We start from the raw sequence: 21,824 nt of genomic DNA, 5'->3' as shown, positions 1-21,824 counted from the left end.
GTACCTAAACTATTTAGGACATGACAGGTTAAAACAAACAGGAAGCCGTTACAAATCACAGGTGTAGTGTGTTCTCTAGGACAGTGGTTCTCAAACTTCTTTTTTCGCAGACCACTTGAAAATTGCTGAGGGTCTCAGTGGACCATTTAATGATCTTTCCAAATATTGTTTGTACCGTTCGCTAACTATTGTAAAGCGCTTTGGATAAAAGCGCTATATTAAAAAAAACCTTAATAATTAATGTTTTTTTGTTCTACAAATAAAAGCACACAACTCATATTTTAATATCAGTAGTCTTACCTTTCTAATGCAATAGATGTGCCCTCTCTCCCCCACTGCGGCAGCCCCCGAGCTGGGGCTGGGAAGGAGGGGGGAGGTCTCTCCTTCTCTCCCCCACTGCGGCAGCCCCCGAGCTGGGGCTGGGAAGGAGGGGGGAGGTCTCTCCTTCTCTCCCCCACTGCGGCAGCCCCCGAGCTGGGGCTGGGAAGGAGGGGGGTTTCTCCCCTGCCACAGAGCTGAGGCTGGGAAGGAGGCCATTTCTCCCAGGCAGCTGCAGCCCTGGAGCTGGGCAAAGTCACCTCTTTCTCTGACCGCTGCAGCCCTGCACATCCCAAATTCCCCCCACCCCCTCTTCTCACCCCACTGCCCCCTCCCACGGCCACCACCTCACCTTAGATGTGCATCTTCTCCAGGGTCCAGGCACCTAATTAGTGGAGCCACTGGTGGTCCACAGACCATACTTTGAGAACCTCTGCTCTAGGAGAAGCACTGCTATGCAAGCAAACAGTTGCATTCTATACAACTAGTGGTGGTTGTTAGGCCCCCATTTTGTAAAAACTGATGCATGTGCATGTACCTTTGACTGATTAATAGACAAATCAAATAATTAGCTTCCATTTCTTAAAAGAAAAAAAAAAAAGGCTGAACAAAATTTTAACGAAAAAGTAATGTACCTTCTGGTACATCCTTGAGCATTTATAAAGCATTCATGTAGGATCCTGTCATTTAAATGGTCTAAACTGTCCAATATTTAACAAAGAAAGATGATACCTTTAAAAAGGGATATAATTCATAGTTGTTCAGAATATTTTCCAAATTGTCAGGTATTAGGTTTGACAGTACTGAATACCACACAAATATTTCATCTTCTTTGGCAAGGTACTTTGTTAGTTCAAATGCAGACTCAATCTCAATATATCCAGCCCTATTTAAATTAAAAAAAAAAAAACAGAACTGAGCATAGGTATTCAAGTTAAACACACATTTCAACAATGGTATATTTAGATAACTGATGAAAAAACATCTAGATACTGTGGGGTCTAGGAAAGAAGACAGACAATGAGAATAAATACAATACAATAGTGACCAGTTTAAGAGTCTGATCCTGCGAACACATACTGCTGAGCCACGTGCTGTTACCAAGAATCAATGGGACTACTCAACTAACTCAAAACATTAAGCACACACTACACTAAGGTGTGTTGGCAGGATCAGGCCCGTGTCCACTACTGCCACTTAACATCCTCACTAGGATAAAGTGAAGATTCCCTCTATATTTTTATGTAATAACATTTTGGAGATACAATATTTATGGTCTTTTTAAAATATTCGAACAACAGATTTTCATTATAAACTGCTTTGGGGAATAACCATTACCCGAAAAGCATAAACAATTAAATGGTAATTCAGGGATATTTAAACATTATTAATTAATTAATTAATTAATCGTTAGAATGGCACCAATACACTTTAGGCTAAACTTCACTCTTTTGCAGAGGGCCCATCCAAAACCCTCCATGGGAAGCCCCACCATAACTATATGTGAGGAGTACATTTTACACATTCCTTATTACAGGCCAGACTGCCCTCTGGTGGGAAAACCTACAGAAAGTGGGGGGAGGAAAACGCTAAGGTTCCCCTGACAGAGTTCCCTCCAAACTCCTCCAGTGTTGTGGGGGTGCTTTGCCCACCTATAGACCACAATGATTCTGATACCTTTGTGGATCTCAGGTATCTGCTGGAGGCACAGGGACAACCATTGACTCCTGGGCTCCCTGCTGTTTTCCTTAGCTTCCTGGCAGCATGGCTCCAATGAAACTGTCCACCTGCAGCTGGACTTGGATATCCCTTAAAGGAGTTTTCCCATGGGGAGGGGGAGGGAAGGGAACTGTGCAGGTAAGTTAAGTTATATGTTTGTTTTTTTTGCAGAATCCCAACACTTGTCGGGGCAATCCCACCCCCCTGAACTGTCTCTATCAGTGTCAATAATGAAAGAGGACATGATAATCATCTACAAGTAGTTGGAAGATTACTTATCAGGAACAGAAAGGAATTGTTGAATACAATGAGGTATAGCTAGAAACAAGGATATGAAGTAAGAAAAAGGAAATTTAGGCTTAACATCAAGAAATTTTCCTAATGGGGATCTATATTAGCTTGTAGAAAAGTCTCCTGATGGAAACTGTGGCAGCTCAACTGCTTGAAACATATGAGCTGGGACAAACAGTTAGAAAAGATACTGTAAGGAACTACTCTGCACTGGCCGGGGATGGACTAGATGACCTAATGGTTTTTTTTAAACTGTTCCCTGGTGAAGTCTGTCTTCTTTACAGGGTATTTATGGAGACAAAGGAGCAAAGTCAAAATAGGAATGTGAAGTATAACAGTGTCATGTAATAGTGCATTAATAACAATTTTCTATCATAGACTCAAAATATACTCACTGTGCCAATGTAAAAGCATCGTCTATCAAATGTAACCTGTTGACAACTGGAATAGCCTGCAGAAAGCACTCATGTGGTGTTAGTAGATCAAACATATCATTTTGAGGAAAAGCATACTTAGTTATGTTTTGAAAGTCTGGGACAAACCCTGCAGTCTTTTCTCAAGCCAAACTTTATAGACTTCAATGGAAGCTTTGCCTGAGTAAGGATGGCAGGATTTGGTCCCATATTTTGAGCTGAAATAATTTACTCAATGTGCCTTTAAGAACAATTTTTTCTGTGTATGTAGACTTAAAAAATTCTACATCTGGTACCCATTTGCAACAGCTAATGAACTGCTAAACTTGAAAAATCCTCTTAAGTATGTGCAATATTGCAAATTAAAGTGAGGAAGCTCTACAGTATCTAAAATAAATCCTGATTTCTTCATCTTGACAATGACTTTTTTTCTTTTGAGACTCCAATTCATAATCAAGTACTCACACCAGTCCAGACTAGAGTGTCTTACATTTGTTCTGAATTCTGAGTTGTTCTGGCTACAGGAGACCATAGGCAGAACTCCAGTTAGTAATTTTGTTCTCCATTGAATACATCTCCGGGTTGATCCTGCACTGGATTATGTGGCGTGCAAAGATTATTTATGTTGTAACCAGAATCTGTAAAAAGAACTACAAGCTTCTGGTTCTGGTGCAAAACAGACTATGCATCCAGCAGCTGTGGAAAAGACACTTATCCCGCTATCATTTATGCATATTATGCAAATTCTGCAACCAGGAAGCAGAGTAGGAGCACAGCTTGCTCACCCTCTTACTATATGATTCTCCTCTACACATGTATTTTGCCTCCCTATTTCTATTTACAGGAATAGCTTCTAGATATTTAAAGCCTATAATATCTCTTAGCATAAACTTAATTGGGCAATTTTGTGGGTTAAACCTGTATAATGGAATTAAATTGCAAATTTATTTCACACTGTTCCTTTGGTAGAATTTCTCCAACAGCCTCAAAAGAACTTGCATGGGGGTGGGGAGGTTGGTCCAAGGAATCTGTGGATTTCCTGCAATCCAGGTGAATCTAGCATTTACCAGAGTCCAGGTCCATTTGTGTCAAAACTCCTGGCTCCTGCTTATCTCTCTCCTGCTTGCATAGCAGTATGGCTCTGTCATGTTCCCATGGATTTTCTCAATGATGAATGCCAACAGAGGATTCAAAGCATAGATTGGGAGCCCACCTAAATTTAGGCTGACATTCAAAATTTGCTTGATCAGGAACCATACAGGTTTGAAGGAAAGAAAAAGAATGCATCTTAGAGAGGCTGTACTCTCAGCCCTGTTGTCTCCAATCCTGCCATACCCATGGATTGCAACTCCTCCGGAGCAGTTTCCATAAAGTCAAGAAAGCAATACCAATAGGAGGCATTTCCCCTTTCCATGTCTCCCCATTCCTATGCCAATATTGGCCATTATTTCCTATACTTTGTAGCAGAAGCAGAGTGGTTGATTTGGCCCTGTTGAACTATTTTCAGTAGCCTTGGTCTTTACATTTTCTAAACATTGTAATTAAAAAGTGATTCATCGGGGCTGGGCTACACCATGCAACTCAATTGAGGCAGAATGTAAAGGTGCCTTAAAGCTCATCTCTATGCTCCCTTTATCCTGAGCCCAAGCTTTGCTCAGCCAGTTCTCTGATGTAAGTTAGACCAGCATGAAATTGCCTTAAGTTATATTAACTTTCAATGGTCACAAGGTGTTGAAATGACAACCAGGGATTAGCAGAACATTAGTAGAAGTGGCTGGAAAACGGAATTTTCCTCCTGCCAAAAATTGAATTTTTTCATGAGAGGAAAAACTCTAAAAATAATTCCATTTTGGGAGAACCCCGATGGAAATTTTTCAGCTTGTTCCTGGCTATCCAACTCCCCAGGGTGCTGCCTCTCAGGGCTGCCCAAGTCCCCAAGGAGCTGAGCAGACTCAGAGGCCACTGCCCAGAGAGTCAGGGAGATTTTCGTCAGAAGTTTTGATGGAATCAACACATTCCTGTGGAATGATTCAATTCTGTCGATTCAGCATTTTCTGATGGAAAAGTGTTCTGACAGAATGTTTTCCATCAGCTCTAAGTGAAGGTAAATCCCAGCAACACCCATACACTGGTAAGACTTTGCAATGGCTTGAAGTCATGGAAGAACCTCCTTATAGTGGGAGATCCTTCCAGGGCTGATTAAGACAGCTTTACAGGCAGAATCTGGTCCTATGTTAATGAAAAAATTTTCAGCACACACTTGAAATGAAAAGCTATTTTAGTCCCACTTTTGTTCCCACTAAAGTCAAAGTGAATTTTGTCAGTAACTTTAATGGGCACAGATTTGAACCCTTTGCAAGTGATGCACTAGCTTTCAATTATCAGTTAAAGTAATTACTGGTAATGATTGCAATAAGAAATTGATTGTATAGAATTTGTTTACATCATTGATAAACAAGTTATCTTACCTTTGGGTCTTTTTCAAGCAGTTGTGCTAATCTCTTCAAATGTAATGGATCATAATTAACTCTGTAGTACCCAGCCATATTCATATTTAACAAAATCCAGTCATGTTCTGAATCTGATATTTGCATTTCAGGAAACATTTCTGTGGGGACATTTGAAAATGGAAAGGCTGTACCATTTTACCAATCACTAATGCAGGTATGCAGAATGTTATACACTGCTATGAAATATGGGCTCAGTTTTAATCTGATATATGTGCATGTGCATCACCACACCATTAAATTATATTGCTACTATGCATGAGGCAAAAGAGCTCAGCCAGTTTCTCAAGATTTTATGAGTTACAAGCTCACATGTGGAGCCAGATTGTGCCAGGCCCTTGATTTGGTAGGGTGGGCTGAGGGGGTTGGGGGGGGCACAAGGCGACCCCCACATGCACCAGGCCCAATTGCACTCTCTGTGTTCTGCAGAATACAAGAACTTATCCCTTTAAGGCACTTCACAAAGGAGGCAGGGAGGAGGCAGAGCCATGGACCCATCTTGCTCCTTCACTGACCAAAGGAGCTGGCTCGCTGGCAGCAGGGCCGGTGCAACCATTTAGGCAAACTAGGCAGGCGCCTAAAAGCCCGCTCAGGCGCGGAGGTGGAGTGGAGGTGAGCTGGGGCGGAGGGTCGTGGGGAGGGCCGCCCGCAGATCACCTCCACTCTGCCTCCTCCACTGAGCACACAGCCCAGCTCTAAGTCTCTTCCAATTGGCGCCGCAAGCCTGCGAGGGAAGGAGAATTAGAGCAGCGCCGGCGTGCTCAGCGGAGGAGCCGGAGCCGAGGTGAGCTGGGGTGGGCTCCCCAGGCGGGGTTAGCTGCCGCAGGGTTGGGGGGGAGAGTCTCCCCAGGCGGGGTTAGCTGCCGCGGGGGGGGGGGGGGGGAAGTCTCCCCAGGCGGGGTTAGCTGCCGCGGGGGGGCAGGGTTAGCTGGGTGGGGGTGGGCGCAAGGTGGAAGTTTCGCCTAGGGCGCAAAACTTCCTTGCACCGGCCCTGGCTGACAGTATAGTGGAATGAATGATTCATCCTCCTAATGGATGGAGACTTGCTCTGCCTGTGTGCCAAGATCTCTGGGAGAAACTGTGTCCACCTGAGGCTCAATACATTCTGGACTTTTCCCTGGAGCAGTGTGCCTCCACACTGCTCCCACTGTGGGCCTCTATCTTCAAGCCATAACAGGGCTCACTGTTATCTTAGATTAGAATTGCCTCCTTATCAGCATTCAAATATAAATCTAAACAATTGTGGTGGCAGCAGAATGGGTAAGCTTATGCAACAGTAGCAAACATCCTACTAAAACATCCTAAATAGTTTTGTTGTAAATACAAGGCCCAATCCCTTTAGTTCTTACACAGTCTGATCACTCATCAAGGGCCTGATTCTGCCATTGGTACTCATCTGGGTCTTCCTAGACAAGGAAAAAAGTGTGGTTAGCTAGTTAGCTAGCCAGAGACTAGGGTAGACCTTGAGCAGCTAAAACAATTTTAAAGGTGTTAAAACTGCACCTACACAAGGTGCTTCAAATGTTTCAACTGCAGTTAAGCTAACCTGATTTAAAAGAAACAAAAATGAAACAAAAAAATCCAATCTTTTCCCCTAGTCTAGATAAGATCATGGAGTAGTACTGATGTAAGTACACCTCTACCCTGATATAACACGAATTCGGATATAACGCGGTAATGCAGCGCTCCGGGGGGGGGGGGGGGCTGCGCACTCCGGCGGATCAAAGCAAGTTCGATATAACGCGGTTACACCTATAACGTGGTAAGATTTTTTGGCTCCCAAGGACAGCGTTATAACAGGGTAGAGGTGTAGTATTAGAATAAGTATGGGAATAAGGACTGCAGAATCAGGTTTTAAATGGGTGTTTTGAGTGAGTGGGGACTACAGGATTGGGCCCTGAACATTGTCACTAAATAAAACACAAAGGGAGGAAAGAAGCATGTGAAAGATTTTAGAACAGGTTCCTAAGTCAAGTAGGTGCTTTTTAAAAGTTTACTCCTAATGCATAGTTATGCCATTACAGTAAACAGTGCTACAATTAAAGTTGAAACTTCACTTCCATCCTAAACTCTTACTTTCACATGTGTAAACCCAGAGGCCACTCTAGCTATAGGCCGCCGAGACAGCTGCATAGGGTGGCAGATTTCTGGGCAGCTGCCTAGGGCTGTAGCCCCTCTATCATGACGAAGTAGTGTCTGAGCCAAATTTGAGCAGCACTGTGACTCCATGTGTCAGGTTGTAACATCACTTGCTCAAATCTACCCCACCCCCCATCATGACAGGGAGGTGGCTAGGCCAAATTTGAGTAGTGTGGGAGGCAGCACACAGAAGTGTTACCTAGAGTAGCAGATTGTATTGAGTGCCCCCTGCCTAAACTATTCCCAAGAAACACTTTTGAGCTGAAATTTTTATAGTTGGTGTCACCCAGAAGTGATTTCTATTTTAAGGGAGTAAGTGCGGGAGAAATTTCATCACAATTAATTTAGCTATTTGAGTGATTTGTGCGAAAAAGTGTTTTTAAGAAAACCTTTTAAGAAAATATTCAGTCACTTTTTTTTGTACTTTGGTACAGCAAATCAGAATTGGCTTTGTTTTAAAACTTCAGACTTGGTGCGTAAGTAGCCTTGAATGAGGCCTATTGACTTTGATAGATTTGAAGACATTTGGTTTTCAAGTACAAGTTACAATATTTTTAAAGGGAGTACTGAATATGTGCAGTATTTTATTTTCTTCAGACAGATGCTCCAAACGTTAATTCATGGGGATTTTTGGTCATTCTAAGAGCTGCACATAGGAGAATGTCTGACAGGTTGATGGGAGAGGAAATGGAGCCTCTCTTTAATCCTACAATAAGTTTAATCCATAGCACTGAACTCAGTATAGCACCTTCAAAGTGAGCACTGCTACTTAACACCCCTTTCCTGCAACAGCCCTAATTTGCTAACTTGTCACTCATGCAGTAGCTTACTGAATTTTAAATTGAAAAGTACAAGTGTTCTCTGGGGTGAATAAATACTGTTTTGTTTATCTGCTTCCTCCACCCACCTGTGGCTAGATACTCACTTTGATAGCCCTATATCTCATTATTCAAAATAGATTAAACAGCTTTTGACCTTACCACACCCACTCCAAAGACAGGACAGAGGAGAGCTGACATAGGTATACAGTGTATTATATTATCATTATTATGTACTGAGGAAATGAAAAAAGTCTTTGAAGAAGCATGTGTCTGCCTCATATAGATGGTTCATAGTGTGGTGGAGTAAAGGTTAGAATGAAGGCTGTTTCTAGAACCTTAACTCAAAATGTCCAAACTTTCAAATATTTAGGTTTTTCGAATGGCAATAATCTAATAAAGCTTCTTTTTGTTTAAAGTAGCAGTGATTATACCCTTATCTCGGTCTAAATGTGCTTGTTTATTGCAGAATAGTAAAATGAAAAGGAATTGCACCTTTTTATGACTAAGGATGCATGTGCAGTTGCATTTTTTAAGATTAATTTTAATTCTGCTCCTCCTTTAAAATTATATAAACAAATTAAATTATGTATTGTTGAAACTGCACCTTTTCAGTTTGCTTAGATGTACAAATGTGGTATTTTGAGTTACTCCATAGAGTTATTTACAGTATTTAGGTATTATATGATTATGACCCTTTGATAATGGCCAAATCCTGAAGTCCTTCCTCAGTCCAGGAGAAACTCCCACTGAAGTCATTGGAAGCAGCCTGAGTAAGGAATGAGTAAAACCTGAATAGGACCTCTGAGTTTGTCCCTCTGTACAAAATGGCAGATTTCTAGTTGTTATGGAAATCTCACAATGTCCATTCTATTGTGTGATTAAAACAGTACTTTTACAGTTACAACAGATTTTTGCACATCATTTTTCTTTATTTGAAAATGTACTTATTTTAACATGCAATATAACTAAAGCAGATTAATGTGGAGGTTTTTATTGAGTTTTTTATCCTTTCTTATCTAATTCAAAATATAGCTCATGGGTTGTTTTTTTTTTACATGTATGAACAAAAACATTACTTACTGCTACTTTTATCTAGCCAGACTAAGGGTTGTGCAGATCCATTTCTTATCCAAGAAATAGGAACAATCCATGTGTTACTTAACAAAAAACAAAATTGGACAATTTAATTAATTCTTATAGTTTAAGGAAACAAGCTCTAAGCTGATGTTGAATAAGATTGCATGTAATTTCTTAAAATTCCAGCTGTCCCTTTCCCCTCTCTGATGCACTATATCTTTTCAGATGTTAGTACTCAAGTTGGGTCAACTCCTGGTCTCACTGAAGATCAAAGGGAGTTTTGGCTTTAAATTCAATAGGGCCAAGATTTAGCCTATAGTCCTTTGGCAGATCCTCAGATACTAGAATCTTTCTCTGGGGATTACTTTCCTTCTTCCAACAGTGATTTTATCCTTCTACATTCTCTCTTTTCATTACTCTTAACTCTTCATTCCCTTCCTGGCACCTGTAAAACGCCTTTTTTCAGAAACATTTTTGCTAAAAAGAGTTCTGTGCAGGCAAGAGACCCCGGATGCTCACTAGGCAGCACACCAGCCTTCTGCAAAAGGGCACCAAAGCTACTGCTACTAGAGTTAGTCATTTTGGAAGATCTTGGTCTCTGTGTCTGCCTTTTGCAGCCACATAATGGCCTTGCACAGTTGCTACCCAGGGGGAAATAATCCGTTGGAAAAGGGAATTGCATGCAATACCACTTTAAACTCATGCCTCCAATGGATTTCATTTGACAATTCTAGGGGAAAAAACAAACAGCTGTTCAAAACATAATATGCTAATGCAATATTTTTCTGCAATAAAAGGTAAACATATGCTAAATGCTAAAAATATGAACTAAACATACTTGTAAGTGGTATTGTTTTCTGTCCTTTTATTATAAAATTGTTCCTGACTGATAATGCCGGTGGACAGATTGAATGTTAAAACTGGAAACCCATTTTGGCATGTCCAGGAGTCCATTATTTTTTTTACTGATGCTGGCAACTGAACTTCATTCTGTGCATCTACAACCTTCAAGAAAGGGCTGAATTAGAAACATTTATGAAATGTTTATTTATACTGATCCCAGCAACACGCTGGGGGATGTAGTAACGTATTTGAGAAATTATAACTGCTTAATCTTCATTCATGTGTATTTTATATTGAGAATCATTGTAACTAACCGGAAAAAAAGCATTATTGTGACTAACCTATAGAGGACCCAACTCTTTTGGGAAATCTAAAGTATTGCAATGACATTTCTAATTCTTGTAACTTGAGTCTTTACCTTTCTCTTGTTCATTTCAATATATTTGCACCTTTGGATGGTTAATGATAGACACAATTTGTTGTATGGGATTTTGTTTATTCTATTCATGTAAAGCACCTAGAATATAAGATAGACACTATAAAAACTAACAAATTAAATAAATAATGTAACACCTGACAACTGATTCTGGGCTGAATTCTCAGCTAGTGGGAACTGGCATAGCTCCATTGATTTCAATACTCCTACAACAATTTATGCCATATGAGAATATGATCCTCCATTCTTAAGGTAAGACTCTGGTGTAGCATTATGGAATCTTTCTCCACAGTAATTTTGGTACAGACATTATAATAAAAATCCATTATTAATATTTGTTTTCTTAGCGTCCAGTCTTATTCAGACTTTTAGCAAATATTAAAGGTGCTGGTGGTGGGGAGTTTCCCTAAAGTGTTGGGCCCTCATTGTAATATACATGAATAAATCCTGACTCTTTAGTGACTTATGATAAATAAACTAAATTTAAAATATTGTCTGAGCCAAAATATTTACTATGTATAAAAGTGAAGATATAAAAATAAAAGATTTTAAAGTTACACCGAAATAAAGACCAGCAAAGCTTATATGCAATGTTGTTGTAGCTGTGTTGGACCGAGGATATTAAAGAGACAAGGTGGCTGAGGTAATATCTTTTATTGGACCGACTTCAGTTGGTGAGAGAAAAAAGCTGGGGGGTGGTTATTACAACAATTTATAACCCACTTAAATCCCCACTGCCCAGCTTTTTCCCCCCCTTTCCCTTTATGACTGCAGAGGTGTTAATGAGCCACTTCACCTTGAATGGTCCCTTAAAATATGTGTTTACTACTTATGATAAAAAAATCTGCTCCACCTGGTACAGTATTTAGCTGTGCTACTCCAAGTACATTTCCTAGACCTGAAGAAGAGCCCTGTGTAAGCCCGAAAGCTTGTCTCTCTCACCAACCCAAAGTCCAGTAAAATATATTACCGCACCCACCTTGTCTCTCTGTGAGAAAAGGTTATCCATTTAAATGGACAAGTGAAAGATGACAAAATTTATTCGGAGCAAGAATAATCTATGCAGGTTTGTGTAGGCAGAGGCAAGTGGCTGTAAGTGCACAGACCTCCTCTCTGGCCCTTTAGGTATCTACACTGCAACTAAAAACCCACAGCTGGCCCATGCCAGCTGACTTGGGCTTGTGGGGCTCGAGCTAAGGGACTATTTAATTGTGGTGTAGACGTTCAGGCTCAGGCTGGAGCCCAGGCTCTAAGACCCTGCAAGGTGGGAGGGTCCCAAAGCTCTGGCTGCAACATGAGCCCAAATGACTACACCACAATTAAACAGCCCCTTAGCTCGAGCCCCACAAGCCCAAGTCAGCTAACACAGGCCAGCTGCAGGTTTTTAATTGCAGTGTAGACATATCCTTCGTCCCTCATCTCTCCCATCAAATCTCCTGCCACAAAAAGCCTGCAAAGTGAGTTTGGGGGGTGGGGGTGGGGTGTAGGAACTAGGCTAGGAGTAGATAAATTCCATTTCAAAGTTCCACAGTTGGTATATGCGCAGAATTTGGCCCATTCCAACCATTAAAACAAAAGTACTAACAAGACATGATAAGTACCATTTGTATGTGTGTCCACAGATCATCTTGGTTAACGCTTGAAAAGGAAAATGCTTTCAGGTATGACTGCAATGAAACAAATATAAACATCAGAGTTCATTAAGCTGTAATAAAAAAATCAGAAAAAGAGAAACTCATTCATGCTCATTGTTATTTTCAAACTGATAAACCCAGATGAAGAAGTTCAGTTTTCTAAACTCACACTGAGTGCTTTGATAAACAGCCTCTCAGTCAGAAAGCTGGAAAGCATCCAGATAATGGAGGCCCCCTATGGAACAAAAAAGATGTTTGAACATAGGAGTTATTATTTAAATAAACTTTAACCATTCAATGATTGATATTCAAGCCATATTTTTCATAAGTGACACTGATCATTTCTATTTTGACTTTTAAATACTTAATATAGATTGCAAATGCATTCATATTCACGCTTTCCTGTCGATGAATACTTTTGCAACACTCGATGTACTTGTGTTTATAAACGAAAAATGGATCTATGGAAATTAAATCTTAGAAGAAAAGATAACTAAACTATTGTAAGCTTTGCAATAAAATGTTTTGCTGGTTCTTTTTAAATCTGTGTTTTACAAAACTGTTGGAAAGTACATCAAAGCAAAATATTTGATTTTCTTTTTTACCTTGTTGTAAGTGAAGATGTCAAATAGGCCAACTAGTGAAAATGTTCCGTTGATTTTTTCTTCTCTTGCTGATAATGGCTGAGCTGCTATTTCCTTATCCTCCCTTAAGACAGGTTGTAACATGTGATAATAAAAGAATTTATTCTGAAAATTAAAAGATAGACTCCCATTTCAATTAATTCCAGTTGTATAAACCACACAGACTACATACAAGCTAACATTTGCTTTTCAGCTCATTTTTCCCCCTCAAAAGGAAGCAATTTTCCCCCAGAATAAAGGGGGTCGGGGCCCTGATCCTGCAAATCCTCCAAAGGGGGAACTACCATCAAAGGTAGTCGGAGTTCTGCACACAGAAGGATGGCAGGTTTGGGTCTCATGAAGAGCACTAAAGTTTTACGATTTAAGAAAAAATGCAAAAATTATTAAATACAAAATTTGCAAAATGTAAAAATGAATTATATATTTACATTTCAAGTACAATCAGTTCTTGCTTCACTTATCTGGCAAGACACATTCAGTGTTCTCTGTTTCTTATGTTGAAAGACTAAATAACACAATAGCCATCCAAAGGAGTGCAGTTTTAGGAGCTTCAGATGTCACTGGATAGCAAATGTGGAGAGCCAGATCCTCAGCTGGTGTAGATCAGCTTAGTTCCCTTAATTTTAATGGAATTGTGACAGTTTACACTAGCTGTCACCCCATAGTCCTGAAGTCAAGTCTCACACTCAGGTAAGTAAAGAAGAAACTTGTGTTCATCTGTTTTCTTTGAACATGTATTTGTCATTTTAAGTCTACCTGGACGTTCAGCTACTAATGTGGGTCTGCAAGCAGGTGTTTTTTTATTTAATGTGTTTTTAAAACACTGCAGGTGTCTTTGAATACCTGCACTACCAAATAGGAGGAGACAGGCTTTTAAGAGATGTCAATTTATTTAGTTGCAGATTATTTTGTATTTTCCAAACAATTTTGGGAGCCAAATTTTGAAATGTTGCAGATGCAATCTGTGCTTGTAATTTTTTACCTGCATTTGAATTGTAGGTGAAAACCCGTAGTGCAGGTACCAGCAATTACCTGATTCCAGACACAAATCTGTAGCTGTACACATAACTAATGATGTTAAGTGATTTGATTTGCAATACATTTTGTGTCACAAAGTTACAGGCACAGACTTTTACAGGGGCAAACTCCATCTACAAAAAAAGAGACAAAGGCTTCATTCTTAAAACGTAGCCCTTTATACGTTCCTGTAGTATTAAGTTCTCCCGAGAATGTATTTGATATGCCCGTAGTAGTTTCCAATTCAGCAAAGTACTTAAGTGGTGGCTTAATTTAACCACAAGCTTAAAGAGCAAATGGTAATTTTGGTGATCACAAACACTAATTTTCATCCCTAGCAGAGAATAAAATCCTGTTTTAAAATGAAAAACTCAACACAACCTTAACTATGGAGTTGTCATCAATGTCTCCACAGTCTCAAACATGAGAAGTTTACATTTATGTTATCAGTTGTGGAGTCATTTACATACAGAATACTAAACTAGGAGAAATAGAATTACATTCATTGTATCACATAGTTAACCTAAACAAGCAACAGCTTTCCAGGAATCATTCATGTGGAGTAGCCCCACCTCACACAGTAAAGAAAAATATACAGCTTTGCATTTTTGACAGCCATGATTAATCATGTTGGATCACTGTGAATATATGAAACACGTTGTAAAATGTTATGTTCTATTATCTGACGTAATACAACATGGAGTGTCAGAAAGATTATTACAAGCTGCATAGATATGTACAGAGTACATAAAACCAAACCCACCCATATCAATTAGGTATAGTGAATACCATTTCAAAATGAATGTATAGTAACAAACTGATTCAAAGCAAATACTGAAATGTTATCTCTGTGCTGCTGAAAGAGCAGATGCAATTGTGAGCCAACATTTGTCTCTATATTATATACACACACACCATTAGAGATGGGTGAAATGTTTTGGCTGAAACTTTTTTTCCCCCAAACAAAAAAAATGCATATTTGGGTCAGCTGAAACATTTTGTGCATTCATGCTGAATGTGCCAAATTATTTTGGTTAAAAAAAAAATCTGAAAAAATTGAAAGGTTTCATTTAGAAAATGTTGGAATGAAACGTTGATTTTTTTTTTATTCAAAATGATTTTTCATTTAGAAATTTGTTTCAATTTTATTTTAAAATGTTTTAAAAACTAAAATGAAATTAAACATTAGGTTTCAGGTCAAATTAAATGTTTTGTTTGATCCGAAATGAATTTCATTTTTACTTTTTGGAACAGCTAGAGAACCGAAAAATCAGTTATTCACACTGCTCTATACACAATATCTATATTATTTTCATTTAAAGTTATACGGGAACTGACGGTGAGCCCATTAAAGTCAATAGGAAAGCTCCCATTGACTACACGTCCCTGGTGTTGGATCAGGACAATAATGTTAGCTGTAAGGGGAAAGCGTTAATATTCAGCGTTGGTACTTACCAGTGGTAGTCTGGGTTCTATGTAGCTAGCACCAATGTATTCAAAGTAAGATGCAAATCCTTCATTAAGCCATAGATCATTCCACCAATTCATGGTAACCAGATTTCCAAACCACTTAAATAGAAAAGAAAAAATGTCTCAGATTGCATTTCTTTGAACTGCTGCTTTCATTCCTTTATGTTAAACAGATACGAATGATCAAGAGAACAGCGTGACTTTATTTAATGTGTATACATTATCACAATCAAATGCTATAATTTTTTCCCAGTTGGTGGAAATTCAGTAGTGCAAAGATATAACTTGAGAAAAGCCACACAGATGCAGGTCAGTGGTTGTATATTTTTTAATTCCTTGGTCTGAGATTTCATAGCATAAGCACATACAGTGATTTTAAACAGCTCTCCATTCTATTTAAATTAAAGCAGCCACTTATAAATTTGTAAATCTAGCAGAGTAAGCCAGACTACAATTTGAAAATACGGCATTTCTCAAATAATATACAAAATTATTTTCTAAATAGCTTCTTTCCAATTAAATAATATTATTTTGTTTTTCCTTGTTCTTAACAAAAGGAAATTGTCAAATAGATGATAAACAGAACGGGGGAAACAGCCACTTCCAAAATCAGCAAATCCATACCCTGGTGAGCAATAAAACTTCCACAACAGCTGTGATGTACTAATAGTTGGCAGTTTACATTTAACAAAAATCTGATATATCATTTGGGGATTTGTGATTTCATTATATATTATTTGTTAATCCTTAAGGTCTGTTACTTTATTTAAAAACTATGTTTAATTAAGTAATAATATTTATTTTACTGGCCCTCAACAAACACACATGTGGACTAGCCAAGTTAAACTCTTTTTGCTAACTTTATTTTTTAAAATACTTTCTCTTGGCAAAGTACTATTAAATGAAGTATAGTAAAAAATGAAGTGAAACTGCTTTATCATTCCAAACCAAATAATTTTAAATTCTGAAGATCATTATGTAAACAGTTCCAGCTACAGATAAAAATGTGTTTACCATGCCTTCATTCTATAGTTCAATAGCCTAGTCACTATTTGCCTTATTCGATAGTTACATCTATCCCCATTAAAAATTAACATTCTTTATGGAATCTATTCTCCCATCAATGCATTGTGGGAATCATTACTCTATCTCGATATGCATACCACGTTCATTCCTAGAGTAGAGTATTGGACGGTATCCAAGTATCTTGTAAGAAAATAAACAAATGGTTCATTAGTAGACATTATGTGCATATCCATAACCCATTTGAGTCAACTTTTCAAATAATGGTAATACTGTTATCAGTATTTTATAAATTTCATTCAAGATAAATAGATATTGGGTGAAGGTTCTTGTGTCATCCTGGAATTCGTTTTTTATATTTATCTGCCAAGTTAATTTATAACCGAAGTGTCTTCCAACCAACTGAAAATGGCTTTGGTTATTGCTGTAGCATTCCTTCCTCTAGTTACCATCAACTGTTACGCCCCTACATGTAAGTCGCTATTAAACAGTGATTTTGCATCTACATAAACTGGAAAAGAGCAACTTCATAGATAAATACATATACAGAATGTTTTACCACATGCCTGGTGTCCTAGCTCATGTGAAACAATTAGGCAAATCATAGCCTTTTTGCTTCCAAATTGATCACTTGGGATGTACATCAAGGCTGATTCTCGGAAAGTCATTAGCCCCCAGTTTTCCATAGCACCTGCTCCAAAATCAGGCAGTGCAACCAGATCTAAATTGATTTAAACAGAAAAAAAAATCTTTAAAATGTTCAAGAGTAAAATGCTTACATGACTGTTCTATGTTTACCCAATGTGCAATTACAAGATATATTTTTAGTGGTTCTCTGCTGTACCATTGCAATAAACTAGAAAACACTTTTTGGAATTGTTTTATTTCATGTCTTTAACTGTTTATGACATTGCTATGCCTCTCTAGGGATGCCGCCCTTTCAGTCAGAAAAACAAAAGTCAACTAAGTCCAAGCCAAACCCCTCAAGAGTTTCATGTACCAGAGTACATTCTGAACTAAAATATTTGATAAAGGAATTTTCCTCCCAGCTGCTGGGAGAGAGTAGATTCAACTCTCCCCATTCCTGAGTACTTCTGGCTCTCCATTTTCTCTGTCTTGCTTTTGCCCCAATTATGGGAGCATGCGGGAGGGAGGGAGCAGAAAAAGACATCTTTTTTCTCTCTCTCTCTCTCTCTCTCTCTCTCATGGCTTCTAGGTGTGTAATTTCCCCCTCTTTTTGCATCCTGGCTACTGATAAGAAAGAGAGTTTGAGAGAGAGCCTATCCCTTGGTGAGCAGAGAGGCTCATTTCCACTCTTTTGTGTGGATCAAGTTGCCCCAGAAACACCTTCTCTCTCTCTCCTCACAGCAAGTCTCACTCCACCATGTCTGTTTTCCCTGTATTCCCCATTGTGCCGGATAAGCAGTGAGCTCATTACATCTATGATTCAGATAAATTTTGGTAGGATGGGTTGATTTAAATCAAGGCAATTTAAATCAGTGATTTAAATCACTAAGTGGAAAGCCTTGATTTAAATCTTTGATTTTAATCAACTTTACCATTTGTGCATCAGTTATTTTCTAAAGCAGTGGTTCTCAAACTAGGGCTGCCGCTTGTTCAGGGAAAGCCCCTGGCAGGCCAGGCTGGTTTGTTTACCTGCCGCGTCCGCAGGTTCGTGCTGCTTCCTGCAGCCCCCATTGGCCTCGAGCGGCGAACCGTGGCCAGTGGGAGCCACGATCGGCCGAACCTGTAGATGTGGCAGGTAAACAAACCAGCCCGGCCTGCCAGGGGCTTTCCCTGAACAAGCGGCGGCCCTAGTTTGAGAACCACCGTTCTAAAGGAAGGTCCATTCTCATTGATTGATATAACCATTTAAAGGACAGGTTACTCGCCTTGTGCAGTAACTGGAGTTCTTTGAGATGGGTGTCCCTGTGGGTGCTCCACTTCAGGGACACCTGTGCCTTTGAAGGGAGGTTTTGGTAGCAGTGCCAGTTCAGCCCACACATGTGCCCCACATATGCTTGCGCCCTGCACTGAGGTTATATGGGGCCGCATGAGTAAACTGTCCTCAGTTCCTTCTCCACTGCAAAGACCCACAAGGGAGACTCCAAAGCCGAGGGGAAGGAGGGTGGGTAGGTAGTGGAATAGCTGCAGGGACACATCTCGAAGAATTCCAGTTACAGCACAAGGTGAGTAACTTCTCCTTTTAATAGGTTATATCAACCAATGAAAAGGCACTTTTCTTTAGAAAATAAATGTGGTGTAGTGTCCCTATGGGTGCTCCACTTTAGGTGACTCCCGAACAGTATCCCCCATTATGGAGGTGGGCGATTCAGAATAGAGTCCAGTACAGAAGAGAGAACTACATTGTCTAAAGCAGCATCTGATCTGGCCACAGTTACCAAGGCATAATGATTAGAAAAAGTCTGAACAGATGACCAAGTTGCCACTCTACAGATGTCTGTAATTGGTACATCCTTAAGTAAGGCTATAGAGGTAGATAGTGCTCTTGTGCAATGTGCTATCACTTTTGAAGGGGGCTGAACATGAGTTCTGTTGTAACAAATCTTACTACAACCAGAGATCCATTTTGACAACCTCTGTTTCGAAATTACCAAATCCTTGTTTCTGTCCACAATCAGGGCCGGCTCCAGGCACCAGCTTAACAAGCAGGTGCTTGGGGCGGCCAAGGGAGAGGGGCAGCACCTGCGACAATTCGGGGGCGGCAGGTCCCTCACTCCCTCTAGGAGCAAAGGACCTGCCGCTGAACTGCCAATCGCGGCTTTTTTTTTTTTGCTTGGGGCGGCAGAAATGCTGGAGCCGCCCTGTCCACAATGGATACAAATAGGCTATGAGGCAGAGTACCTTCTTCTCCTCAGCAGGCTCAGTCCTTTTTAGCCTTGGAAACACAGGCTTGGGCAAAGCAAATCCTTGTAGGTAACACAGGGTCTGGCTACTCCTTCCCTCAGTCAGTCCCTTGTGCTTGTTTTTCTTCCCTTCTGGGAACAGAGTGCAGCCTTCCTTGCTGGAAGGGTTCAGAGCCTTGCTGCACCTAGCTTACTAGCAGCTTCCCTGCTTCTCTCACTCTCTCTCCCCCCTCCCTTCCACACTGGGGAGGGTTTAAAAAGGTCACAAGCAGTTGGAGCTAGCTGAACCTAATTAGTTCCCTGGTAACCCCTTGCCCAGCTGAACCTTATTTCCCCATGGTTCTCTCTCCTCAGTGGCTTGGGAGAGGCCTTTTTAACCCCCTGGGACTGATTACTACCCCCCCCCCTTTTGTAGCTGTTTGTCCTGGGTTTGCCACAGCTAGGAGATCTTTTAAATGGTTTGGTCCTATCTAGATAGAAGGCTAATGCCTTCCTGACATCTAGGATATGGAATATAGCTTCTTGCATAGTTGGGGGGGGAGGAATGGGAAATGAATGGTTTGATTAATATGAAATTCTGAGGAAACCTTGGGTAAAAAAAACCTTGGGTGTGCTCACAGCAACACTTTCTCTCCGGTGAATACAGTAAATGGGGAGGTCTGTCATTAAGGTCCCAAATTCTTCCACCCTTCAGGCAGAAGTAATTGCTACCATGAAGGCTGTCTTTGTTGAGAAATCTAATAAAGAACACATAGTTTTAGTGGCTCAAAAGGGTGTTTCATAAGGCAATTAAGTACTAGGATCAAGTCCCAGATCAGTGTAGGATCTCTGATTTGTGGGGATATATTTGATAAACCTCTTAAGAATTTTGCCATAGTTGGGTGAGCAAAGAGTGCAAAAACCCCTAAGGGTGTGTGACAAGCTGTTATTGATGCTAAATGAATCCTGATAGATTTCACAGAAAGACTCAATGTTTTCAGTTCTAATAGGTAATCTAGTACCTTGGGAAGAGGAGAGCGAGTCGGCGAAATTTGATGACTATTACACCAAAGATAATATCGTTTTCAGTTCTGGAGGTAAGTATTTCTTATAGATTCTTTTATACTATTTAATAAAATGTATTGTACCTCTGACAAACAGGATATCTCGATTCCTCAGAACCATCAAGGAAGCATGCTTGGAGATTCAGAATCTGCAGATTCGGGTGAAGTGTTCTTGCCTACTGACCTAGGATGCTGGTCAGACTGATCGGAAGCCTCCACAAAGGGTGAGAGGTGTATATGATCAAATAAGGATACCAGACCTGTCTTGGCCATGTTGGTGCAATCAATATGATTCTGGCTCAATCTTGTTTGATCTTGTTGAGAACCTTTAAACAGGAAGGGGAAGGGGATAAGATGTTGCAGCTGTTAGACCATGTTGGTTAGATGGTTGAGACTTTCGACCAAGCCATCAAACTGTCGCTTGGAGGACATGGATGGCTGAGAAGATGTAGCTGTAGATGAAGGAGGATTTTTTTTATTATCTTAGTCTCTTGGCTGCAGGTTCAAGGGGCCTACAATATATTGAATATGGGGCTTGGTGTGTTCTTTGTGCCATCAGAGACCTATTAAATCTCCTTTTATTTACAGAAGTGAAAATCCCTAAGGATTGCAGCATAGTTCTTGAGTCCTTTCAAGTGTGGAGAGATGTATCTATCAAGTCTACAAAGTGCTTGAAACCATCAAAGGGGAGGTCTTTGACAGTACTCTGAACCTCTCTTGGAAAGCCCGACAGCTGCAACCAAGGCGCTCGTCTCCTGACCATTGCAATGGAAATAGACCATGCTGCAGTATCTGCTGCATCCAAGGGGGCCTGGAGTGATGTCTTTGCCAGAAGCTGACCCTCTTGTACAACAGATCTAAACTGATCCCAATGTTTTTCTGGCAGATGCTCAATAAAAGAATTGTCGGATTTGGTCATGAGCACCAGATGGTTTGCTATTCTGAACTGAAGTATGGCTGAAGCATAGGATTTATGACCAAAAAGATCAAGCCTCTTGTGGTTTTTCATGTACAGGGTGGACTTTGAGCTATGTTTGTCTGCCTTGTTCATGAATGGCCTCCATTACTAGGAAATTTGGAACTTGGTGAGAAAATTGATACTCCAATTCCCTAATTGGAACATAATACTTTTATCCACCATCTTGCAGGTAGGTGGTGTGGTAGCTGGAGTTTGCCAAACCATCTTAGCAGGCGCCATAAAAGCTTCATTGACCAGAATAGCAATCTTCATAGATATCAAGTGTGTAAAATATAGGCGTTTATGGTAGGATGACTGAACCTTCACTAAGGAAATCTGCAGCATGTCAGAAATCCACTTCCTCAGTTCTTGAAATTGCCTGAAGTCATCTGCCACAGAAGGTGATGAAGACATGACAACTTCATCATGAGATGTGGAGGAAATATTAGTAAGAGGTGTCACTTCCTTATCAGCCCTTGCCTCTTGCTCCTCAAAGGTCTCTTCCTCTGGCATAGGTGGTGGTAAAGGGGATTGAGAAGAATGGGTCCCTCTCTGTTCCCTCCGATGTTGCAAAAACCTTGATGTAAATTGTTAGTGATAGAAG

The 21,824-nt window shown here is 40.1% G+C and overlaps 1 protein-coding gene across 1 annotated transcript in view; it reads right to left on the bottom strand.

Annotated features, from left to right (window-relative positions):
• LVRN (laeverin) overlaps positions 1 to 21,824 on the bottom strand; it is a 63,662-nt gene that overhangs the window by 15,359 nt on the left and 26,479 nt on the right. Inside the window, exons 5-14 of the mRNA XM_065406741.1 lie at positions 16,919 to 17,073; positions 15,315 to 15,428; positions 12,804 to 12,947; positions 12,368 to 12,433; positions 12,166 to 12,231; positions 10,124 to 10,290; positions 9,289 to 9,365; positions 5,210 to 5,349; positions 2,724 to 2,779; positions 1,051 to 1,204 (exon numbers count right to left, since the gene is read on the bottom strand). Of these exons, the coding sequence (XP_065262813.1) occupies positions 1,051 to 1,204; positions 2,724 to 2,779; positions 5,210 to 5,349; positions 9,289 to 9,365; positions 10,124 to 10,290; positions 12,166 to 12,231; positions 12,368 to 12,433; positions 12,804 to 12,947; positions 15,315 to 15,428; positions 16,919 to 17,073 (1,139 nt within the window). The remainder of the gene's footprint in view (positions 1 to 1,050; positions 1,205 to 2,723; positions 2,780 to 5,209; positions 5,350 to 9,288; positions 9,366 to 10,123; positions 10,291 to 12,165; positions 12,232 to 12,367; positions 12,434 to 12,803; positions 12,948 to 15,314; positions 15,429 to 16,918; positions 17,074 to 21,824) is intronic.

Source organism: Emys orbicularis, chromosome 6 (genome assembly GCF_028017835.1).
Source record: "Emys orbicularis isolate rEmyOrb1 chromosome 6, rEmyOrb1.hap1, whole genome shotgun sequence".
NCBI classification, from domain to species: Eukaryota; Metazoa; Chordata; order Testudines; family Emydidae; genus Emys; species Emys orbicularis.
Note: the sequence above shows the minus strand (reverse complement) of the source record. Positions and strands in the feature narration are given on the sequence as shown.